A 24,559-nucleotide genomic window follows, 5' to 3' on the forward strand; every position below is an offset into this window, starting at 1 on the left:
GAAAATTGAAGCGGGTGAAACAGGCCCCAAGGAGGCAAAGATGGCCTCTATGTTCTCGTCACGGTCAGCACGGCAATTACGGACTCGTTCAGCAGAAAGCAGGACCGATGAAGACGCAAGCTCCTCAAGGAGCGGCAGACTCTGGAGACGCGCTGCAATCTCTCGGCCATACAGCGGCAAGACGACTTCGGGTTCCTGCTCAACATTATCGGTCATCAATTTCAGCAGATCACCGATAAGGGCCGAAAATTGATTGCTCAAAAAGAGTTTCTCCGTGTAAACACGGAGAGCCTCCCCCTGAGCAACCACGGCAGCCGCCTCCCTCTGTTTCGACCGCTCTCTCTGGATGATGAGCTGGTCTTTGGCACGCTGGGCTTCATCCTGAGCCGAGATCATAGCGGCCCTTGCCCTCTCAAAGTCTGCCCGAGCCTGTTCGGCCTGGTGACGAGCAGCATTCAAATTCCTCTGCATCTCATCATAATCGCTGGACGCTTTAGAGAGTTCAACTGTGACGAGTTTGCAGAGCATATTGTTCCTCTGAAAATGGAAAAAGGAAAAAGTCAACAGAGGGGCCACAAAAAAAATATAGGAAAGAAGCAAAGCCAGAAAATCAAGAAGAAAATTCACCTCTACAAAGTCCTTTGTCCATAAAAAGGGCTCAGAGATATGTTCCGAAGTGGCCGTAACCACTCCTGATCCATAACCCCCTGGACAATGTCTCTCTCTGGCGCTTTTGGGGGTTTCTGAGTCTTCGCCTTCCCCCTTGCCGAGGTCGATCCCGGCTTTTTTGGATCCGAAGACTGACTCGAAGAGGTCTTCTGCCTCTTCGGATTCTTCTCGGCATCAAACGCCGAGCTGGTGGTTTTCTGTTTCTCCGGCTCCTTTGATTCGGAGGATTTGCGACCAAGCTTGCTTAGCATGTTCACTGCCAAAAAGCAAGAAAACAAAGTTAGTTTTCGCCGCTAAAGCAGTAAAGCATAAAAAAGAAATCCTCACCCTCAGTCTCTTCGTCCGAAGACGAGGAGTCGAACACGAAGTCACCCTTGACGAGCTCAGATTCCAAATACTGTTTCCTAATCATGGGAATCTTATTGAGCCCGCCCTCGAGCTCGTCCAACGGTTCTACCCGAGGATGAGGAATTACGGACTTCGGCCCTCTCCAGGAAAAGTCCGGAGCCGCTGTCTTATTGTAAAAAAAGAAGCGATTTTTCCACATCGGCCATTTGGTTTTACAGAAGGCTCTAAAGGGCTGTAAAGGGATCAAGTAAAACCAGGATCCCTTTCTCTTAAACTGAAAGAAATTAAGGATTGCCCTCAGAGACAGATCCTTTTCTAGTCTACGCAGCTCGGCAGCAAAGGCCGATAAGTGCCTCCAAGAATTTGGAGTCACCTGACCTAAAGGAAGTTGGAAAAAATCAAGAAGCTCTACAAAGGCGGGGGGAAGAGGGAAACGAAGCCCGCATTCTAAGCAGGCTTCGTAAACGGTGGCATAACCCTCCGGCGGCGAGTTAGCCCTATGAGTGTCGTCGGGAATCACCACTAACCCCCCAGGAAGAAAATATTTTCTGCGTAAGGATATCACAGTATCCTTACTCAAAATGCTGTGAAAATATTCTACCGTCTTCTCCCCGGACTTTTTCCGGCCAGAAGATCCCTTACCCCCCTTCCTACCACTACCTGATTCAGAAACAGTTTCAGAAGAAGAAGACATGATTCTTACTCTTTGATGGTCGAAAGTCTCTGAAGAAATTCTTGAAGAAGCGGAAGAAAATTTTACGAAAAAGAGAGAGAATGCAGAAGAAATAATCGCAAAAGTGTTCCAATGATGAAGAAAGGAAATATTTATCAGATTCGCAGAGGCGTTTCAAATTCGTCGCACCGTTTCAAATCCCACTTTTTCTGGATTCTCTGGCCGGATTTGCTGTCACATTTAATGCAGACACGTGCAGAGCACGTCCCCTGACGTCAGCCTCCCCCTTACACTTATCCAAAATGCCGAAGTGATTCACTTCGCTTTTCGGGGGGGTGGTGATGGGATACGAACTAAACAACTAAACAATAATTGCGAGCCCAATAGCAGTGACGGCCCATCAGCCCAAAACCCAAGAAAGAGTATCAGTTCGGCACAACCAAAGAGTTCGGTCACAGCCTATAGCTCGGTAAAAGCCGACCAATCGAGCTCAACTCTCAGATCGGCAAAAGCTGATCGGCAAAGTTCAGCAGTTCGGTCTCAGTATTCGACCGAACAAGGAGATAGTGGACCCATGCAGGATCTCCACGACCTCCATTACACCCACGATCTATTTAGTGGTATTAAGCAGTTATCAACCCCCCTACCAGGGCTGCAAACCACGATCTTAGTTCGAATGTATAAATAGAACTTAGATCAGATAGACCAGGGTTAAGTTCTCTAGATCCTGAATCTCATATAGCAAATCAGTATTGTAATCTGTAAGCTAGATCAAGCAATACAAATTTGCCCTCTATTCTTCCCGTGGACGTAGATTTACCTCAGTAAATCGAACCACGTAATTCTCAGTGTTGTGATCTTCATTTATTACTTGCATTTATTCCCATCAAAAATTCGCTAAATCATCAGCTATGTCCGCATCTATAAAAGAGAGAAGCATGCAGGCTGGAGGGACCTTCTCGGGTGGAGGCCTCACTAACAGCCCCTTGCTCGATTCACCTTTCCACACACTTGACACCAAATTCACGAAAGATTCCAGTTAGCACTTGGCTGGGGTTCACGTTTTAGCTTTCCAAGAGTGGTTCGAGGGTTGTAACACCGTCCTAGTTCAAGGGCGAAGAAACAATTTACATTTCCGTTGCTATTTACACTGATTCCGCCGAGCTTCGCTGTTCGAAGCTCGGTTTTCTTTTGTTAACCAATATTTCCTGTTTTATTCCGGATTTTTACTTTCGCTTATGTCTATTGTGTTCATTTCTGGTTTGCTGGTTGAGTTCGCTTGATGTCGAGTTGGATTGTCGGAGTTGTTTATTTTTTTTGCAGTTGGTTTCTGATTATTTGCTGATATTTTTCGTTTGGATCTGAAGAATGGTTCTGTTTTTGGATGAATCGGAGGTTGGGTTTTGCTGGAGTTTGTGATTTGTTTGCAGATTGTTCTTGATTGATTGAATTTGGCGTTGATCGGAGCAGATCTGTTAGAATCGGAGTTATGGAGTTGATTTAGTTGATTGTTGAGTTTGGATTGCTTGGATCCGGAGTGGATTAAGCGTCCGACGTGATTCTGAGCATGAGTGTTTAAATTTCATGCCTAGCTTACGTGTTTTCATTTCATTCCGCCTAGTTTACGTAGATCTGGTTTATTTCCGATTCGTAGCAAGTTTCCGGCATCTCAATTTCTATATTCTGATCGAATCTGGGAGTATGCTCTGTTTTCTGCATTTGTGTTTCTGAATCTGTTAGGAACTTTGCATGCGAAGCTAGCTGGAGCTGATCTGTTATCTGCAGCTTTTTACCGTACTTGCTATATTTGGAATCATGTTCCCCGTTGTTTTATTCTTTCTGCCTAGTCTCAATCAGTTAGTTATTTACTCAGTCAAGGAAGTGATTGTGTCTTTCGGATTTGATGTCTGATTCCAGTAAGTTTTCTGTGTCCTAGGTCTAGCGTTTACATTTCTTGCCTAGATCTAGTGGTAGTTAAAATCTCAACCCCTTTGCGTGGCAGCAGCCGTTTGTTTCCATAGTCTCTTAGCACTACCCTGCGAATCCATCTCTGTGGGATCGACCCCACTTCCCTATACTAATTCATAGTATTCGGGTTGAGGGATTTATTTTTGAAGGGGAGTCGAGTGTGTCCAACGACAAAAACACTGTAGTTCTCTTGAGTTCCTGGACCCAGTGATCCAGTGGATTTAAGGAGCGTTGTGTCTGGACCGAGCCTTGCATTAATTCTCAAATGTGCACACTTGATTACTCCTTAGTCTAGTCATTCGACATTAGAGTCGAGAGGCAGGCCCAACAGGAACTTCACGCCCTCACAAAAATACTGCAGACATTCGCTGGTAGTTGTTTTGCCGATGTGGAGGTACTCATCAAACATGTCGGCCGCACCTCCATATGCCAGCTACCTGATTGCGGCAGTGCACTTCTGTATGGGCGTGTGGCCGGGTTTACCAACCGCATCCTCCCTCATCTAGAAATACTCGTATCGACGCTCTAAAGCACCCATGATACGCAGAAATAGCGGACGACGCATCCTAAAACGTCGTCGGAACATGTTCTCCCTAAACCGCGACTCCGGAGCGAAGTAGTCCTCATATAACCGACGGTGTGCAGCGATGTGGTCCCGGGGTACTATAGCTTGACGATGGATGGGTCGAGGTGCCACCGGCTGCTGCTGCTGCAAGGCCACTTGTATCAAACGATTTATCTCCCTGGACGTAACGTCCCGCACCTCTTCGTTAATTCGCCGGTGTAAGTCATCAGCACCCCACCACTACCACCGGCACCACTACCACTACCACTAGCCATTTTGGATATTTAAAAGAAACGTAGAGAGAGAGAGAGAAACTCATTAAAACAAGTGGTGCGAATGAAATGAAGTTCAACGAGCCGTGTATATAGAGTTTTTTTAAAATTAAAAAATTGGGACATCACGACGGACGTCCCGACAGACGTAGTCGGAAAGCCGCGGATCTGCGGTGTCCGCAAGCGACGTTCGCGTCTGCCTCTCACTCGCCTAATGGCGGACGTCGCGTACGTCGGTCTAACGTCCGTCGGGACGACCGCCATTACTGATGCTCTTAGGTGTTAGTCATATATTGATTGTGTTCTACTCTTACTCCTGCAAACATATCAAACCCTTTTTCTCTCTTTGCTGCATAAGATATCTGTCTTTTTTGCCTTAATTGTTGTAAGAGTTCTTGAAGAAAATGGCATACAATCTTGAATTTGTTATCACTAGGCATGCACAAACCGAACCGAACCGCCGGTTCACAAACCGGAACCGGCGCGGCGGTTCCGAACCGGCAGACGGTTCGACGGTTCATGCGGGCCAGTTCAGGTTCAAGAATTTGAGGAATCGGAACCGCCGGTTCGAACCGGCAGTTCAAATGATTTTTTTTAAATATTTATTATTTATTATTTATAAAAATTAATTTTTATATTTAAAAATCAATCAATTTTCCCAAATAAATAAATACAAGAATTTCATAATAGTCCATATTTATTTGTTGGGCCTCTGAATTCTAAAAACCATTCTTAGTTATTTCTCTTTTATAGAAACATCCTTGAATATTTTGTGTTTCACTTTCAATGTGGGACAAATATGTTGAAGTATTTTCTCTTATAACTACATGTTTAGCTCATTCGATCATCTTTTTCCAATGTGGGATACAAAACTTTCTTTTGTCTTCTACTTTTCTTTATTTTTTTACTATATTTTATTATTTACTAATTTTATCTTTATTTTTGTCATGATTCTTTTTCTAAGACAAATTTATAGATAATAATAGCATCAAATAGAATAGATTAATTAAATTTGAATGTTGCATGTTGCTCATAATTTGTATATTTATATAATGTGGATGTGTTCAAATAATATTTGGATCTAAATGTGCTCACTTTTACAGAGACATCCTTGAATATTTTGTGTTTCACTTTCAATGTGGGACAAAATATGTTGAAGTATTTTCTTTTATAACTATATGTTTAGATCATTCATTCGTATTTTTCTAATGTGGAATACAAAACTTTCTTTTGTTTTCTACTTTTCTTTATTTTATACTACATTTTATTATCTTTATTTTTGTATGATTTTTTTTCTAAGACAAATTTATAGATAATAATAGTATCAACTAGAATAGTTTAGTTTGAATAGTTTAATTAAATTTGAATGTTGCATGTTGCTCATAATTTGTATATTTATAGAATGTGGACGTGTTCAAATAATTGGATTTAAATGTAAGCATGTTGCTAATTTTTCTCAATATATTGATTAAAATGTGAAAAGAACAACAATTAATATAATTTGTATCATAATGATAAAAATAGATAACTAAAGTATGATTTGTATAGCGATATAATATAGTTTATATATTTATATATTAGTATTAGACTAATAGTATGAGTTTGTATAATAGCTATTATTCTAATAGATGTAGTATAATTTATATAAATAAAATTATTATTTGTGAATATATTCTTGATTGATAAGAATAAACAATTATTGAGTAATATGATTTGTATATAGATAAATAATCATTCATATAATAGTTATTGTTATATTAATGTAATTTGTAATAATTATTCTCTTAATGTGTATAATGGTATTTATTAGTTAACATATACTACATAAACTTATACACAAACGAATCGATAATGATAAAGGATTAAAGAATAATATTTTATGTAATAATATTTGTTGTTAAATTATAATTATAATAATAAAAAATAGTCAAGATATAAACAAAGATGATGGAAATGTACCATGTAGTTACAAATAATGACTTTTATCCCACATTGAAATAAAGAACAACACATCCAAGAACATGTAGCTATAAAAGAGAATCATCCAATACACTATCTTTCAACTCAAAGGCTCAAGTCCAATATTATATGTTGTGACTTGTAGTCTCGGTCAAATAAAGACTAAAACGAAAAAAAAAATGAACCTTTGAACCAGAGCGGAACCGACGGTTTTGGCTGAAAACTGACGGTTTTGAACCGCCCTATAAACCGCCGGTTTTTTTAACCGGAACCGGAACCGCCTAGAACCTTGGCGGGCTAATTCAGGTTCAATGAAATTTTGAACCGTGAACCGCCGGTTCCGAACCGGAACTGGTGGTTTTTGAACCGTATGCATGCCTATCTTATCACCATCCTACAACAAATCCTCCATCCTGAACAAACCCACTGGACTTTTGATCACAACAAACCTCAACTTGAATCCCTGCTCCAAAAAGCTGAATCTTTGATGCAGATTCTTGAAAAGTCTTCACCCATCCAAATAGCAAGTTTGGAGAGCCAAATTAGAGATACAGTGTATAAAGCAGAGGATATTATTAAGTCACAGATGGTTCATCAAATGCTCTCCAACCCAGAAAGCAAGAGCTTGACCTTTTCCACACCATATCTGCAACAAGTCACTCAAGAGGATGACTTCATCAGATTTGCAGCAACTTGAATCTACCAAGCTTGTGGAAGAATCGGAGGAAAATAGTGCTTCTTCCTCAAGATCTAAGAGCGATTTGGTGGGAGTTGATGAAGATCTGTTGCAGTTGAAGGATCGTCTCACGAATACGGAGAGGAAGGTGGAGATCATACCCCTTGTAGGTATGGGTGATATCGGTAAGTCCACCCTTGCTCAAAATCTTTACGACGATGCATATATCGTTTCTCACTTTGATTATCGTGGTTGGGCTGCGATTTCATAAGTTCTCAATATCCGGGAAATTATGTTAAGTCTTCTTCGTGGCCCAAATGAAAACGTAAGTGATGAACTGATTGGATGTGGAGATTATGAGTTGAGAGAAATGTTGCATAAGAGGTTGTTTGGGCGAAGATATATGATAGTGTTGGATGATATTTGGAGCACGAAAGTCTGGGATGAGATAAAGATGCATTTCCCGGACAACGGTAATGGGAGTCGGATTGTGATCACCACTAGGGAGTCTGATGTGGCGGAACATGTTGCAGGCTCGAAGAGTCTGCATCATGTGCATTTGCTAGACGAGTTTGCAAGTCGGGATTTACTTTGTCAGATTGTGTTTGGGGAAGAGGATTGTACTGGTGAATTGGAAGAGGGAGTAGCTAAGATTGGGAGAGATTGCAGTAGGCTCCTCTTGCCATTCATGTGATTGGAGGGCTCTTGTCGAAGGTTGAAAGATTTAAAGATGTTTGGGTTAATGTTTCAACAAATGTAAAAGCTTCAATTGTTAAATAAAAAAAGCAGCATTTCTCCAATATAGTTTTCCTTAGTTATAATCACTTGCCGATTCACTTGAAACCATGTTTATTGTATATGGGAGCTTTTCCCGAAGATGATGAGATTAAGGGATCTAGACTTGCGAGCTTGTGGATAGCCGAGGGATTTGTGAAACCCAAGGGAGATAAGAGTTTGGAGAAAGAGGTCGAGGATTACTTAAAAGCTCTAGTGGAGAGGGATCTACTTTTGGTTAGAGAAAAAAAGTCCAATGGGAAATCAATGAGTTACTCAATACATGATCAGTTGAGGGATTTGTGCATAAGGCTAACGAAGAGGAATTTTTAAACGTCAAGGATTCTATGCGTCGTGTAAGTGTTCAGTCTTCATATGAAATGGAAGATGTGTGTGCTTCACCCCAATTGATGTCACTTGCTCGATCTTTTATATGCACTGGGAAGGAGATTAAATCTCTTATCTTCTCAATATTAAACATGTCATTCTATATGTAAAACATGTCATTCGATAAGCATGTCATTCCATAATAGAAACATGTCATTCATTATATAAACTAGGTCATTATGTAGTAATGCATATTACAAAAATAACATCCATTTAGATCGAGGGTCAAAACCGATCAAAACCGAATCCAACGACATTGATGGTAGCAGTATGCACCAAATAATGCAAAATCGAAAAAACACGAGCAAGAATTAGAAAGAAAAAAAATCAACTATAAAAATTAAGATCAATAATTACAAACTGAATCTGCTTTACGGTCGTTACATGTATCTAAACACGTCATTCTATGTGCTCTAATATACATCACGCAGCTTAAGTAAGATAAAGACAGTTTCTTCTATTGCAACATGAACTCGTGACATCTCTCAACTTTTTGCCTCATCTGTGCGAGTATCTTCTCCGTTTTAGTAATAATTTGTTGAGGCCTATACTGGCATAAAAAACATGTCATTCTATAATGTAAAACATGTCACTCTATATTCCAAAATGTAAAACATGTCACTCTATATTCCAAACATGTCATTATATACTTACAAATGCACTGCACGACGGGAGGAAAACATCCATTTAGGTCGAGGGTCGGATTAACAAACATCAGGTCATATAAGATAACATGTACGACATGCTTATTACAGAGCATGTAACATGCATAAACCAGTCATAATAGTTTAAAATGATGATTAAAGACATGTAGACTAATCATGTAGAGAACATATCATAACAAGAGCAAAACTGAGTCATACAAGTTCAATGAAATAATGCCTATAACTGACAATGATCATTGGTCATACTAAAGGCAAAATCGAAGCATAATAGCAGTTAACATATCATAATAAGAGCATAAATGAGTCATACAACTCAATAAAATAAGGCCTACAACTGACAATGACAATTGGTCATACTAAAGGCAAAATCGAAGCATAACAGACAAATGAAAGAGACTGTTGTTGTGTAGTATGAAAAACATAAATTTCACAGCAAGTGAATAAGACCATTATTGTGACAAAATAGAGTAATTGTGTAATCGACAAACGAAAGAAAGTAAAAAGACACAGAATTTACGTGGTTCGCCAATTGGCTACGTCCACGGGCAAGAACGGAGAACAAATTGTATTATGACTGCTGTTACAGATTTAAGATCATGATCACAGAATTATGTGCTCTACTCACATATAAATAGGCACACATGAGATCCTATCCTAATTAGGAAAATAAGTCTATCCCAATTAGGAAACATAATCCTATCCCAATTAGGAGACAAATTCAACTCATACTAACTAATCTCCACCTTGACTTGAATCCTCCTTCCAAATGCATCATCATAATACCAAACAAACAAACTTCTTTATCCTTGCCTCAAATTTTCCCTCCACGGGCAACTAACAGCTCATGACATCAACATTACGCAAATCCAGCAAAAAAATTTTCAAATTTTCCGGATGATCCGAAGGGGCATACCTTCCTAATTGCGTAATCGAAACAAACGTTGCTTCAGGAACAACTTGTTTGTTAGAGACTTCGTCATGTAAAGACTCTCCAACTTCGTCCAAAGGGCAGCAACAGTCTCCTGCTCAGTAACTTTGATGATAACATCGTCAGACAGGCACAACATCATGGTCGAGTTGGCCTTTTCTTCTAAGGTTGTCCACTCCTCATCATCCTCCATTGCCTTCTTTGTTTTGAGCAGCGCCCACAAACTCTGCCGCTTCAGCAAGGATCGCATCTTGATCTGTCATAAGCTAAAATTATTTCTCCCGGTGAATTTGTCGACCTTCACGTTCAAAGCAGATATCTTGATCGATTAACACAGAAACCCTAAGAAATGCGAAATTCAAAACCCTAGTCCAAAAACCAGGCTCTGATACCAGTTTGTTGTGACAAAATAGAGTAATTGTGTAATCGACAAACGAAAGAACGTAAAGAGACACAGAATTTACGTGGTTCGCCAATTGGCTACGTCCACGGGCAAGAACGGAGAACAAATTGTATTATGACTGTTGTTACAGATTTAAGATCACGATCACAGAATTATGTGCTCTACTCACATATAAATAGGCACACATGAGATCCTATCATAATTAGGAAACATAAGCCTATCCCAATTAGGAAACATAATCCTATCCCAATTAGGAGACAAATTCAAGTCATACTAACAACCATAAATGAGTCATAGCAGTGAAATGAGAAAATGAGGAGGAATGAACATGTATTATCTACACTGTCATCAGCAGATGATTGATTGTCCCCATGAGAAATAGGATGTGCTCTGATTTCCATTTGTGGAATGTAGATACAAAAAAATCTGTCATAAAAAACCGACTGGTGGAAGTTATCAAACCATGAAAAAATTATAGATTACAAGCATAACCAACTGATGGAGTGAAGAAGGAGATGAGAAAACATTGATATGGATTATGGAGTACTCAGTAAAAGTTAGATTGGATCTGGAGAAAAAATTACAGATGAAGGAGGCGTATGAGATGATAGAGTGTTAAAGGAATCCATAAACACACGAACAATCTGGAAGATAATTATTCACGAAGAATAAATCTTCACGAAAAGAAGTATAATGGAAGATTGTAGGGATTGCCGATGAAGAAGATGGAAGAGATGAAGAAGGAGTGGCGAAGGAGAAGGAGTTGAAGTTGAAGAATCTGTTAACTCATAAATCACGCACATGATTTGATTTGTTAGTGGAAAGAGAAATATGCAAGATTGTAGGGACTGCCATAACAATCGATATCACATAAATGGAGCCATCAGATTGTCTAATCCTATGGTCCAAAATCGGATTGTATTTCTTTGTTTAAGTGCATTTTTGTTTGGATCATTTCCCTATCCTCCACAATTTAAATTCAAGTCCATGATGTATTTTGAAACTGGCAAAGTCTAAGAGGAATTTCTCTAGAATTAGGCCCAATCCTTGCCATATCTAACAAAGTGAACGACTCCTAATGAAATGGATAGAGTAGTATTTATTGAGTTTGGCGATAGATCCTTGGAGATTTAGATTATCCTTATTCTAAGATTTATGCTTATTAGTTAAAGTAGTTCTAATTTTATTTAATTTTTTTTAGGAATATTAATCAGAGTTTTTTTAAATGAAATACATGATTTCAAATTCAAAACGTATATTTTCTTTGTTTCATAAAAATATGTGCATTAGAAATGGCGCGGGAATTAATGCACAGTTGGTAAAGTAAGAGAAAAGACGAGAAGAGTAGTTAAATTAGTCTTAGTGGGATAGTGAGACCCATATTATAATGAGTGTTTAATGAGTTGTAATAGTAAGCCATATTTGTTACTAAGCTGTAAATAAATTGATTTATATGAGTAATGAATTATGATAACTTTTTCATAAATAAAAATGCACAAATTTTTATTGGATGAACGAAAATAAAAAGGGCAAATATTTATATTGGACATTATAAGCTCCCACCGTCTAAGAGGGACGTTTAAATGAATATTTCATCACTTTCATGTTGAAAATTCTCTAGGGCTAATATAGGTATGTAGGACATAATTTCTTATGCCATAAAGAACTTTCAACTAAATTTGAGGAACGAAGTTGTCAAATTTTTTTCGACGCTTAATTTGTAAATAAGCTAACGCAATTTGGTCGGATGATTAGTATTCTAAAAATGACAAACATTGTAAATGTATGATGATCAATGATCATTTTAAAAAATACACACTCATGCTTATTATTATAGACTTTTTAAAAGTGGATATATGAGAGCAAATTCCACTTGTTATCATCCACACTAGACAAGACAATTAGTATTTTGCAACTATCAACCTTTATATATAATGGGTCTACTAATCTTAAGCAACCATTATACTGTATCTTTTATCTTTTGTACTTACATGAATCGTAAGTGATTAATTAGCGTTTTCTTAAAAAGTAGTAGGAGTATATATTTGACGTGGTACATTTAGTGCAATAAATAAATTTAATATATAACGCCCCATTAAAAGTAAACTTTATTAGTAAAATTTGTTGACCAAAGTACTATACAACAAACTTTATTGTAAAATTTATTGACCAAAGAATAAGTGGTAAATGGTTATTTGAGAAAACTACTAATTGTAGTAATACTCCCTTCATTCATTATTAATTGGGTTGTTTTTTTTTAATTTTTGGAAAGTTTTAATATATTAATGCATTTCTATTTTTGGTAAAAAAAAATAACATTCTCTTTTACTCTTTTCGTTCCATAATAGTGGTTGCATTTCTCTTCGGTACAAATATTAAGAAAATAAATGTCAAATGTATTAAATAAAAAAATAATAAAATAGGAGAGATGAGAAAGCAGATATAATAAAGTAAGAGAGATAAAAAAGTAAGATTGGAAAAATATGTTACTTCCTCCGTTCCATAGTAGTAGAAGCATTTCTTTTTGGCACGGAGATTAACAAAAATGTGTGTAATATATTAAATAAAAAGATAATAAAGTAGGGGAAAGGAAAAATTAAAGATAATAAAGAGATATAGAAAAGTAAGAGTGAGAAAATGTGTTAATTTTTACTAAAAGAGAAAATAGTTCTACTATTATGAAACATCAAAAATAGAAAAATAATTCAACTACTATATAAAACGGAGAGAGTTCTTTATCTCTCCTCATTTATTTTACTTCATTCTCTTACTTTATTCACCCTTCACCTAACACGTTATTTTTAATAAGTATGCCTAGAAATGTATCTCAATTCATATTTTTAGCATATGCATTTTTCTGGATAGTTGACTTGTCTCTCCACCTCCACTCCACCTATAAAGTCATAAACTGATAAAAACTTTTCAAACATGAATATTCAGAAAATTAGATATTTTTATTTTGCAAATGTACCTGGCGAACGAAACAGTCCAAATGAATCCATTTATAAAAAATTGACATATAGAAACACAAGATCCCATTCTTCTTATATTCTGATTACGATTCCGATTCCGATTCCGATTCATCTCCACGCTCTCACTTTCCTCACACTTACCTCCGCCGCCGCCACCACCACTGCTACATACACATATTATACAAAAAATGCAGGGCGCGGGTTTAGTTTTACGTCCATTGCCTTCACTCTCCACCAATTCCCGGAGGATCTCCTCTACATTCAATCCCATCTATCACCCATCCTCGGAGAAATTGATCCTCAGAAATCACCAGTCGTCGTCGTTTGCGTCAGCTTCTTTTTCGTGCTGGAAATTTACCATCAATTTCGGTAGTTCCAAGGGGAAATCGGATGGCGTCATGGCTAGTGCAACCAAGGATACCTTCGAGAGCCCCCAAATCGAAGAGCTTTGGTGCTCGGGTTGCTTTTCGCGCTTTGGGGCCTTTTTAATGTTTACTTCAATATCTATAACAAGCAGGTACTACTTTTCTCATCTCTATTGTTGTTGTATCAATTAAATGTTGCTGCTTATTTCGTGGGCTAAATTCCATGAATGTACGTCATGAGAGATGATATCCGCCATTTGTACCCGGAAAAAAAACATTTCCAGCGATGGGAAAGATGCGTGAGCCTCTCGCGTGTTTTAACCAAACACGCGATAGCCTCTTGCGTGTTATCAACAACGCGATAGCCTCTTGCGTGTTATCAACAATGGCGTTCATCGTCTCGCCCTCAAAATCCGCCTCCAACCGCCGCGATTTCCTCACGAGCCTCCCGTCGCACCTCATCATCGAGATCCTCTCCCGCCTCCCCGCGAAATCCCTCGTCCAGTGGAAATCCGTCTGCAAGCAGTGGCTTGATCTCACCTCCGATCCCTACCTCGCCAAGCTGCATTTCACCCGATCGAAGCCCGGCGTCGCGATCCACCAATCGGAGCCGTCGAAGAACCTCCTCCGAGTCACCGATTTCGACGATTTCCACGCTCCGACGGCCGAGATCGACCTCGCGTGCTTATCCAAGGCAAACACGCGAGAGCGTCACGCGTGTTTAATCAAGGACGCCAGAGCGTCATGCGTGTTTATTCAAGGCAAACACGCGAGAGGCTCACGCATCTTCCTATCACTGGAAATGTTTTTTTTCCGGTTACAAATGGCGGATATCATCTCCCATGACGTACATTCGCGGAATTTCCTCTTATTTCGTGTTGAATATGTATAGCATTACTTTTTAAAAATTTTGGTATAGAACAGAGTGGCACTTATTTTCTTATTTTCTGGTGTTTGGTAGAACAACTTTGATCTAATTTCTGTGATTTCTTGTTATCTTGTGCTTCATGTTTCATGTTTATAGCTTCATTGTCGGACAATTTCGTGTTTACATTTCGACAATATGTGAATTTGACTGTATTTTGGTGCTAGAATGGACAAAATAATCATGAGATGTCGTCTAGGACTGAGTTGTGAGATTATTTTAGTTGGAGGGTGGTGGGTATGGCTAATTATCACATAATTATCCACCTAGGATTGAGTTGTGAGATTTAATCTCATTAACCAAACACAGACTACATTTTTAATCCCAAGATAAATCTTGCAAACTGAACAGCCTCGTTATATAAACAGAGATACTATTTGTTAAAACTTTTCAAAGCTGACATAACAATGTTGATTGCTTGTAAATAGGTTCTCAAAGCTTTTCATTACCCGGTTACGATCAGTCTAGTTCAATTTGGATTTGGGACTATTGTTGTTGCTTTGATGTGGGCATTCAATCTCTACAAGCGGCCTAAAATCAGTGGAGCGCAGGTGCTTAATACGAAAAGCTCTTTTTTTAAAAAAAAAAGTTTCTCATCCATCTACAAATCTGATCATCATAGTGCATTCAACATTGGCAGCTAGCTGCAATTCTTCCATTAGCAGTGGTGCATACCTTAGGCAACCTCTTCACAAATATGAGTCTTGGAAAAGTTTCTGTCTCGTTCACTCACACAGTTAAAGCTATGGAGCCTTTCTTCTCAGTTATCCTGTCTTCCATATTTCTTGGCGAGGTAATGATCGCTACTTCATTTATGTCAGCATTTGTTGTGGGCTCTTATAATAAGACTAAGTATCCTTCTAAAACACCATATGTTGAATATTTGTTAAGTTGCTTTTTATGTTTGGCTTGGTTGTGTAGTTTGGAAACACTAACATTTTTCATTTATTTTCTGCCTGGTCTTGTTTGGACAGCCTCCTACAATTTGGGTGGTTTTGTCCCTTGTTCCAGTCGTTGGTGGAGTTGCTTTGGAATCAATGACTGAGGTCTCCTTCAACTGGTACGTATCCATGGCACACTGTTGTCGACCAATGGTTGTCATATCCCTTGTTGTACACCGTATTGATCTCAAGTTTTCTTCACAGAATTCGTGCTATCTTTGTTTTTTAAGGGCGGGGTTCTGGAGTGCAATGGCTTCAAATTTATCAAATCAATCCCGCAATGTGCTTAGCAAAAAAATGATGGTTAAGAAAGAGGTATTACTTGCTGTCCATTGATTAGCTTAAGTCCATTCCTTCCCAGTCACACTTCAGCTCCATTTTCTCTTTATGCAGGAATCTCTTGATAATTACTGTCATGTCATTCATCTTGAATATACCTGTTGCACTCTTCTTCATGGAGGGTGTCAAGTTCACGCCTTCGTACCTTCAGGCTGCTGTACATAAATTTATTTGGATCGAGCTAGATTCCTTACAAGATGTTTTGTTTTAACAATCTTGCTGATAATCACTGATTTTTTATGTGAAGGGGTTGAATGTCAATGAAATCTACACTAGGTCCCTCTTGGCAGCTCTCTGCTTCCACGCGTATCAGCAGGTAATCGGCTCGTTATGATATATGTGTTTCTTGACATGATCACAGCTGAGAATTGTTTTTCGCAGGTTGCTTACATGATATTGCAGCGCGTTTCGCCTGTCACCCACTCTGTTGCCAATTGTGTTAAGCGGGTGGTGGTTATTGTGTCATCGGTACTCTTCTTCCATACACCAGTTTCGCTCATTAACGCTCTAGGTATAACTGAGTTTCTCCTGCTTAGATCGATATGAAAGTAGGTTTAAAGATGAAATCTCAGTTGTGATCTGATACTGTTTTTGTTGGTGTAGGTACTGCCATAGCTCTTGCTGGAGTTTTCCTTTACTCTAGAGTAAATAGCATTAAGCCCAACCCAAAAACTGCTTGAAATTACCATTGCTAAATGAACGTTACACGAAATCTTCTAGTAGTGTAGTGTAGTGACATGATTTTTGAAGAATTGTGACATGTTGTGATGATTAGGTAGCTATTAGTTTCACAAGAATGAAAGAAAGTCACGAAATATAGTGACATTTGAAAGTGTAATTTAATTTATTACCTTTCTAATGGAACAAAATTTACAGTTTATACGCACCAAGTTGATGCGATGTAATTAAATTTTGTTACATCGAAAAGACCACTATTTTGTTTTGGGTATATCCATGTTTCAAGAATGTTGTGATTTATGGTAATGCATTTTTGCCCTCGAACTGATAGAGAATAGTTGTATAGGGCTGTTGATTGATTATAAATCTAATAAAATAATGGTGTGTTGGTTACCTTGTGTATTGTTTCATGCCACCATATGGATAAGATTATATGGTTACACACCCTTAAATTACACTTAATTTGAGAATACATCTTGTTAGAGTAAGTTGGGCGGAGGGTGGGCGGGCTATAGTGGAGAAGTTGTCCGCCGCGGGGCGGACACCGAAATGGGGGCAGTAGGGGGCGGACGGGCTTCAGCCGACTCCGGGGCAAGGACACGGCGAAATGGGGGCGGACGCGGCTATAGGCGCGGCACCTATAGTGGCGGCACCGACCGACGCGGCTATAGCCGATTTCAAATTTTTTTTTTACATTTTAATTCACCTATAAATACACCCCACGCCATTCATTATTTTCACACCATTCAAACTCTACATCTATAAAAATTTCTCTCACTACAATTTGGTGTCGGAAATGAACAATTTGTGGAGAGACACAAATGAATATCCAACGCTTCGCTGATATGCGCAGGACCACATCACATAACACACTGCAGGCTGATTTGATTGAAGAAGTGTGGACACGTAGGGGAGGTGGTGGCGCAGTGTAAACATGTTAGTGATTAGGGATGTCAATGTAACCCGAACCCGCGGGCCAGCCCGAATAACCCGATAAAAATACAGGGTTAGGGTTGTAATTTCGCAGCCCGAATTTAAAATCGGGCCATTCGGGCTGACCCGTTCAGGTTGTCGGGTTATGCGGGCTGACCCGATCGGGTTACGGGTCGGCCCGTCGGGTTGAAGGCTTCTGCACCGTGAGCAGTTTTTGTAACGGTCATAACTTTCTCTACAAAGCTCCGATTGAGGTGTGCAATATATCCACGCGAAGCTCTTTCGAAGACGAAGAGAATGATATTTATTAGAGGTTTATCAGACTTCAAAATTGCGAGAAACATTGACTCAAACAAGGCTGCTGCACATCCACATATTTTGTGTACATTTTCTAATCCATTTTCTATCATTTCTCAACAAACATGTAAACATACCAAAATATAGAAATATAATCAAAATCATCCAAGACAACCATTTAAAACCATGCAAAATCCAAATACGTCAACCGACTATAAAAGATTACGAAAAAAATCACTATGTGGTTCATGGATTCATAAATACTCGTATATAAAAGCTTTCTTTTAGTATATTTCCAATATAATAGGGCAAAGTGTTTTGACGCCACTTCGTCATTTAATTATGCGTACTTTGATGATTCTTAAAACAAAGATAAATTATTATTTGACTTATTTACAGCTGGAATAAATTAAATTTGAACAATCATAATTCAAGAAAATTTAGAGTTACTCCAATTAGCTAGCATCTTGATAATTCACTTTTTAACAATTCAAAATATTTTTGTTACATCTACGATGCACCTCTCACGTTATGAAAATTTTATTTAATTTTCTACGAATTGATTTATGTTTGAATTTTGAAACAAAGTGTTGATTTATATTTTAAATACATAAACATAAACATACTATTCATAGATATTTTGTAAATAATTATGTAATGAATAAGTTATTTAAATTTAAATAACTTAATCTTTTTTAAAAATATTAAAGAAAATTAAAAATACATATTTCATTGTTGAATGATTAATTAAAAATATGTATATAATTAAAGAAAATTTAAAATACGTATTATTTTTTTGAAAATATTAAAAGAATTAAAAATACTCATTGACCCGAATAACCCGGTGGGTTAGCCCGAAACCCGAAGGGTTAGGGTTAGGGTCGAACTTTTATAACCCGAAAAAATCATAACCCGAATAGCCCGTACCCGAATGCCCCGACAACCCGAACGGGTTGGCCCGAACCCGAACGGGTTGGCCCGATTGACATCCCTATTAGTGATTTGTACTAGATTAAATGTAGTGTGTAATTTTAATTTTAATTTTAAGTTTAATTTTAATTTTAATTTTAATTTTAATTTTAATTTTAATTTTAATTTTAATTTTAATTTTAATTTTAATTTTAATTTTAATTTTAATTTTAATTTTAATTTTAATTTTAATTTTAATTTTAATTTTAATTTTAATTTTAATTTTAATTTTAATTTTAATTCTACTTCGTATAGTCGTGTTCTTCTAATTACGTATAGCCCGATAAATTTATTCATAATTACTTGAAACATTATAAAATGAAAGTTGATTATAAAATTTGGGGGCTATTGGAGATGTCCACTAAAGTGGCGGACACAAAATTTTGGGGCTATTGGAGATGTCCACTAAAGTGGCGGACACAAAATTTTGGGGGCTATGGACAACAAAACTGGGGCTATGGACAAAAACTGGGGCAGGGCTATTGGGCGTGTCCGCCTTATAGTGGACACTCTAACATGCTCTTGGAGCGACGCTCTTAGGGTATCCACTATGGGGAGCCCGCGGCTATAGCCGTAGGTTGGGGCGGAGGGCGGGTGGGCTATAGTGGAAAAGTTGTCCGCCCGCGGGGCGGACACCGAAATGGGGGCGGTAGGGGGCGGACGGGCTTCAGCCGACTCCGGGGCGAGGACGCGGCGAAATGGGGGCGGACGCGGCTATAGGCGCGGCGCCTATAGTGGCGGCATCGACCGCCGCGGCTATAGCCGATTTTAAATTTTTTACATTTCTATTCACCTGTAAATACACCCCACGCCATTCATTATTTTCTCACCATTCCAACTCTACATCTATAAAAATTTCTCTCACTACAATTTGGGGTCGGAAATGAACAATTTGTGGAGAGACACAAATGAATATTTGATCCAACGCTTCGCTGATATGCGTAGGACCACATCACATAACACACTGCAGGCCGATTTGATTGAAGAAGTGTGGGTACGTAGGGGAGGTGGTGGCGCAGTGTAAACATGTTAGTGATTTGTACTAGATTAAATGTAGTGTGTAATTTTAATTTTAATTTTAATTTTACTTTTAATTTTAATTCTACTTCGTATAGTCGTGTTCTTCTAATTACGTATAGCCCGATAAATTTGTTCATAATTACTTGAAACATTATAAAATGAAAGTTGATTATAAAATTTGAGGGCTATTGGAGGTGTCCACTATAGTGGCGGACACAAAATTTTGGGGCTATGGACAAAAATTGGGGCGGGGCTATTGGGCGTATCCGCCTTATAGTGGACACTAATGGAAGAAACGTGTGTTCCTCTGCCATTTTGGGGGTAAGTAGTTAGCTTCAGTCACACAGTTTTGGTTGTAAATGTCATGTATATTTCATTACTTGTTTCTTTAATTTGCATTTATAGTTTCTTCAAGATCACTCTGGTGAAGAGGTTGCTCCTAATAAAAGTTAGTAACATGTATATTTATGTAATGGAAATGTATGTTGTGTCAACATAACCTTTCTATATACTCTGTAAGTATGTATTGATGTATCTGATTCCATTCTTAATTCAAGGAAATCGTTTTATTTGTCACGTTAGAGCATGTTCAACCGTGCTCTCCACGGATAGCATTCTCTTCACTATTCATGGATCTGGATCTGGCCCTACTTTTATTTATATTTTATTTCCTGTACTTATCTAAGGCACAACACCCACAACCATACTATTTCCCAAGAATATGCTCTCCACTATTCATGAGTCTCACTATTCTATCATTCTATATAATACGCACAATTACTAAAAACATTTTCTTAAAAAAACTTCATTAAAAAACTCGAAATACCATTAAAAATTCTTAATAAATTAAAAATTACACAATTGAAATTATAAAAATTTAAAATTGCATAATTTAAATCCTAAAATTTAAAAAGTACTCCCTCCTTCCGCAAATAGAAGTCCCGTTTTTTCAATTTAGTCCATCCGCGAATAGGAGACTCGTTTCACTTTTACCATAAATGGTAATAGGATCCTAAATTCCACTAACTCATTCTACTCACATTTAATTTAAAACTAATATATACAAGTGAGACTCATATTCCACTAACTTTTTCCATCTACTTTTATTATCATTTCTTAAAACTTGTGCCGCCTATTTCTTGTCAACAAATGAAAACTACTTATCCGGCGGCGGACGGTGGAGCGTCATACCCGATTGCAGTTCGAGGGCTTCAATCATCCGGGCATGTACAACTTATTATGGATTCATCCGGGATGTGTCGACGTGGAGAGAAGTCTACAAATACTCGAATAATGAGTTCACGCTAGAAAGGATAGGTTGGGGTGGACGTATGAGGGTCGGTTTGGCTTGGCTCTGTGTGCGATGGCAGCTAGCCTTCGTCCCTTGCGGAAGACGTCGTGAACCGCACGGACTGGTGTTGGAACTATCAAAGTGACGTCCACTTACCACCTCATCCTCGCTGATGTTGGATTGTGACCTCAACTGTTTCCCGGTTGTGCTCGAGGAGGATTGGGTGCCTCCCGCCAACTTAGGCAAATGGTTCTTCCACGTCTTGATATGCTTGAATAGTTTGGGCATCATCGTTTGGTAGGCCAACATGGCCCGGTCATGATGTTGACTTCACTCTTGCCGCTGCAGGCCGTCCTCATTCCCCTGGAACTTTTGGATTTCATCGCATTGTGAAACATACTTGCCTTGCGGTCTCTAGTTCCGGTCGGTCGCTTGGCGTTGTAGATGTTGATGATGCGCTCCCAAAACGTCCCCCCCCCGTTTGATTGGTTCCGACGACTGAAACTTCTGACAACGAAACATAGGCCTCGAACAATTTCTCCATCTCTTCTGGGGTGTACGGAGTGGGACATTGAAATCCGGTGCATCGTTGACGGGGGTGTTGCCCTCTGGAAGTTAGGCCAACGATTGTGTCGAGTCGTATTCGGGCGTCCACCCGAATTACCCATCGATGACATTCTACATGTCCGCCGAGTAAGGTCGATAGCCACCAGGATGGCCGAGCCTTGGGTAGCCGGAGGCGTTGAACAACCCGTATCCGGCGATGGGATCGACATCGAACCGTCAAACCATTGGTTCCAACCGCCGGGGGTGTGCGGGGATTGTTGTCTAGACATATTTGCAAAATAGAGATAGAGAAGAGTTTTAGAAAATTTGAGAGAGAAAAATCTCGATAAAATGTAATGCATTTTGGAATAAAAGTATAAATTATAAATGGAGAAAAACGGATACTTCCCCTTCGTACTCTAAATGAACAATACCTCTTTGGGATTCCCTCACTCTAAATAACACATTTTTAAAAATAGAAATATCACTCTCTATTGTTTCCCTCTTTCTTACTTTTTTTTCTCTATTTAACTCACAAAACAACACTACATAAAATCCCCTATCGAAATAGAAATGATCCACTTAGAGTGGGATGGAGGGTGTATATATATTTTTGGGCAGTGAGAACTTTTTCTAATTAAATTTGATTTTTCAAATTTTCAAATAAAAAAAAATCATATTTCAACGGACAAATCTCCTTTCATTATTAATTGTGACACATATATTGATATAAATTAGCTAATAATGTTTTGTTGAGTAAAAGTATGTAGTAGTAATGCTGATGCATAGTATGCTTAATTGTCATGTACGTGTGTCTTCTCTTATACATTGAGAAAATAGAAAAGAAACACCATAGAATAACTCTATAAAAGAAAATAATCAAATACACTATTCTAACTATAAAACAAAGAGTTTTTTTATATTTATTAAAAACAAATTTTAATATTAAAATCAATATTAATAAATTAAAGAAAACAAAAAATTAATTTTGTCGGTGGCCACGGCGACTACTGCAATGCAACTATGTCCGGCTTTCAACCACGGTTGAGGTAGAACGGTCGGCGGGCCGGCTGAACCAAGTCTGGGACGTGCAATGCAGCCGGATCCAGATGCTGTTAATTTGCATTTTATATAAACAATGTAGATGTAGATGGGCTCCATATTTATAATTACTTAGATTTCGTCAGTCAATCAAGTTCGAAAGTTGATTGCGAACATTATTGCGGTCACTTTTTGTTTTTTTTCTCATGTTTTTCTCTACGCTTTTTTCTAACAGTAGAACTATAACAATATTTAAAGAAATTTGTATCCATTAAATTTATATAAAAATCTTATACCACATACTTAATTTTGATTCCTTTCGTCTAATTTATATTAATATATTTGTTTTGTTTCATACATTTACTTTTATTTGAAATTTTTTAAAATTATAACATCATTATTTTATATGCTACTAATTAAAAATTAATACACAATTTATATATTTTAACTATAACTTCAAATAAATTAATAAAATCATAATAATTAATACTAATAATTTTTGAAATATTAAAATCAAATTTAATATACTAAATAAAGTAAATAACAATAAACATGAAATAAACGAGAATGATTAATAATTCAATATATAGGCTCGTACTAAGAAAGAATTAGCTTTGATTTTTTTGAATTATTTACCAAAAACTATCCTAGTCTTAAGCATTTGCAATTAAGAAATTTTAACTATATGTATATGATTTAACTGTAGTAATATGACCAGCTAATAATGCAAATTGCGTACAAAGAAACCTAAGGGATAACTTCTTTACCTCGGGGTCAGGCCTTGACAATCTACTACTATTACACTATATATATTTCTACATTATAAAATTGTTGTCGGTGCAATATTATCTCCATTGGGAAGTGTTGGGGAGTGTTCGGGAATGTTATATTGCTAACTCTAATTAAATAATAACTATTAGATATTTAAATCAAGGGCCTAATCAAATTTCTCTCTAACTTAACTAATGTTATCATTAAATATGGCTGCATTTCCTCCTTCCTCAATAGCAGCCAGCAATATTTGCATTGGCATTTCTTGGAATCCATGCTTTCTTTCACACTCTTACAACCTTTTAAGTACCATAAAGCTCAACTGTTTATTGTTCAAATGTTAGATTCTTGTTCATACTCTGCAAGAAAATAGAGGACTTCTAATCATACATTCAATTCAATTCTTTGATACCTTCGTTGAATTTTTGTCAAAAGAGAGTTTTCATTCTATTTCTGGCCCAAAAACATTGTTTTTACATTTGGGATTTCTCCAAAAACTCAGATTTAGATTGGGACAGAAGAAGCATGAGTTTCTTGACATTTATCACTGGATCCACCAAATCATGGCAGCCAGCCATGACTGTAAACACAACAACTGCAGCTTATTGGTTAAACTGGAGGGTGCTGCTCTGTTCGTTGTGGGTGCTGGTGTCAATGGTGTTCGCCTCTCTTCTTATATCGAAGCATGAATGCCGAAGGAGTTCACTAGAAAATGCAGAGAACCAGGAGAAAGAATTACCCGGATTCGCCTTTCTGATGCTTCTGTTGATGCTTATACTGAATGTTGCTGTTGAGGGGGGGAGCATTTTTTACTTCTACACACAGTAAGTCTTCAAATTTCTAGCAATTATTTTACTATCCTTCTAATGATAAGTCATTTAATTGAATGAATAAGATCTTCAACATTCTGTTTTAGTTGTTAAATCTCTAACTTGTTCTATTCAATAGCCACTTTCACACTGATCACAATTTATTTTGGGGTAAGTGAATAATGGCCTAATTCACTATTTCCCAACATACATACATATTCATTCCTTCTAATCCGTTCATATTCAAATTTTATGTAGTTTGGATCATTTCTGTCAATTCGTGGATGTTATGAATATGACGACAGAGGTTATGCTGAGGAGCATTTGGACACGGAGCATGGCAAGGGCAAGGAGCAGAATCAGCAACAAATTGTT

General features: G+C 37.8%; 1 protein-coding gene and 1 pseudogene across 1 annotated transcript; both read left to right on the plus strand.

Moving 5' to 3' along the window:
• The first annotated feature begins 7,988 nt into the window (after nucleotides 1–7,988).
• LOC121779052 (triose phosphate/phosphate translocator, non-green plastid, chloroplastic-like) lies at nucleotides 7,989–16,778 on the plus strand. The gene is made up of 10 exons (XM_042176401.1): nucleotides 7,989–8,141; nucleotides 13,666–13,776; nucleotides 14,978–15,100; nucleotides 15,190–15,342; nucleotides 15,524–15,609; nucleotides 15,721–15,805; nucleotides 15,852–15,986; nucleotides 16,077–16,145; nucleotides 16,211–16,340; nucleotides 16,433–16,778. The coding sequence occupies exons 1-10, from the start codon at nucleotides 7,989–7,991 to the stop codon at nucleotides 16,507–16,509; spliced, it is 1,122 nt and encodes a 373-aa protein (XP_042032335.1). The 3' UTR covers nucleotides 16,510–16,778.
• Nucleotides 16,779–23,629: 6,851 nt separating this feature from the next.
• Nucleotides 23,630–24,559, plus strand: part of LOC121778781 — a 2,261-nt pseudogene continuing 1,331 nt past the window's right edge.

This window comes from Salvia splendens, chromosome 19 (assembly GCF_004379255.2).
Source record: "Salvia splendens isolate huo1 chromosome 19, SspV2, whole genome shotgun sequence".
Classification (NCBI taxonomy): Eukaryota; Viridiplantae; Streptophyta; class Magnoliopsida; order Lamiales; family Lamiaceae; genus Salvia; species Salvia splendens.

Bases quoted from the DNA above. Each gene is read 5' to 3' on its own strand.
- LOC121779052 (XM_042176401.1), top strand. From the start codon at position 7,989: ATGGGAGCTTTTCCCGAAGATGATGAGATTAAGGGATCTAGACTTGCG. The intron at 15,343-15,523 runs GTAATGATCGCT...TTGTTTGGACAG, and splicing joins CTTCCATATTTCTTGGCGAG to CCTCCTACAATTTGGGTGGT. The intron at 16,341-16,432 runs GTATAACTGAGT...TTGTTGGTGTAG, and splicing joins TTCGCTCATTAACGCTCTAG to GTACTGCCATAGCTCTTGCT.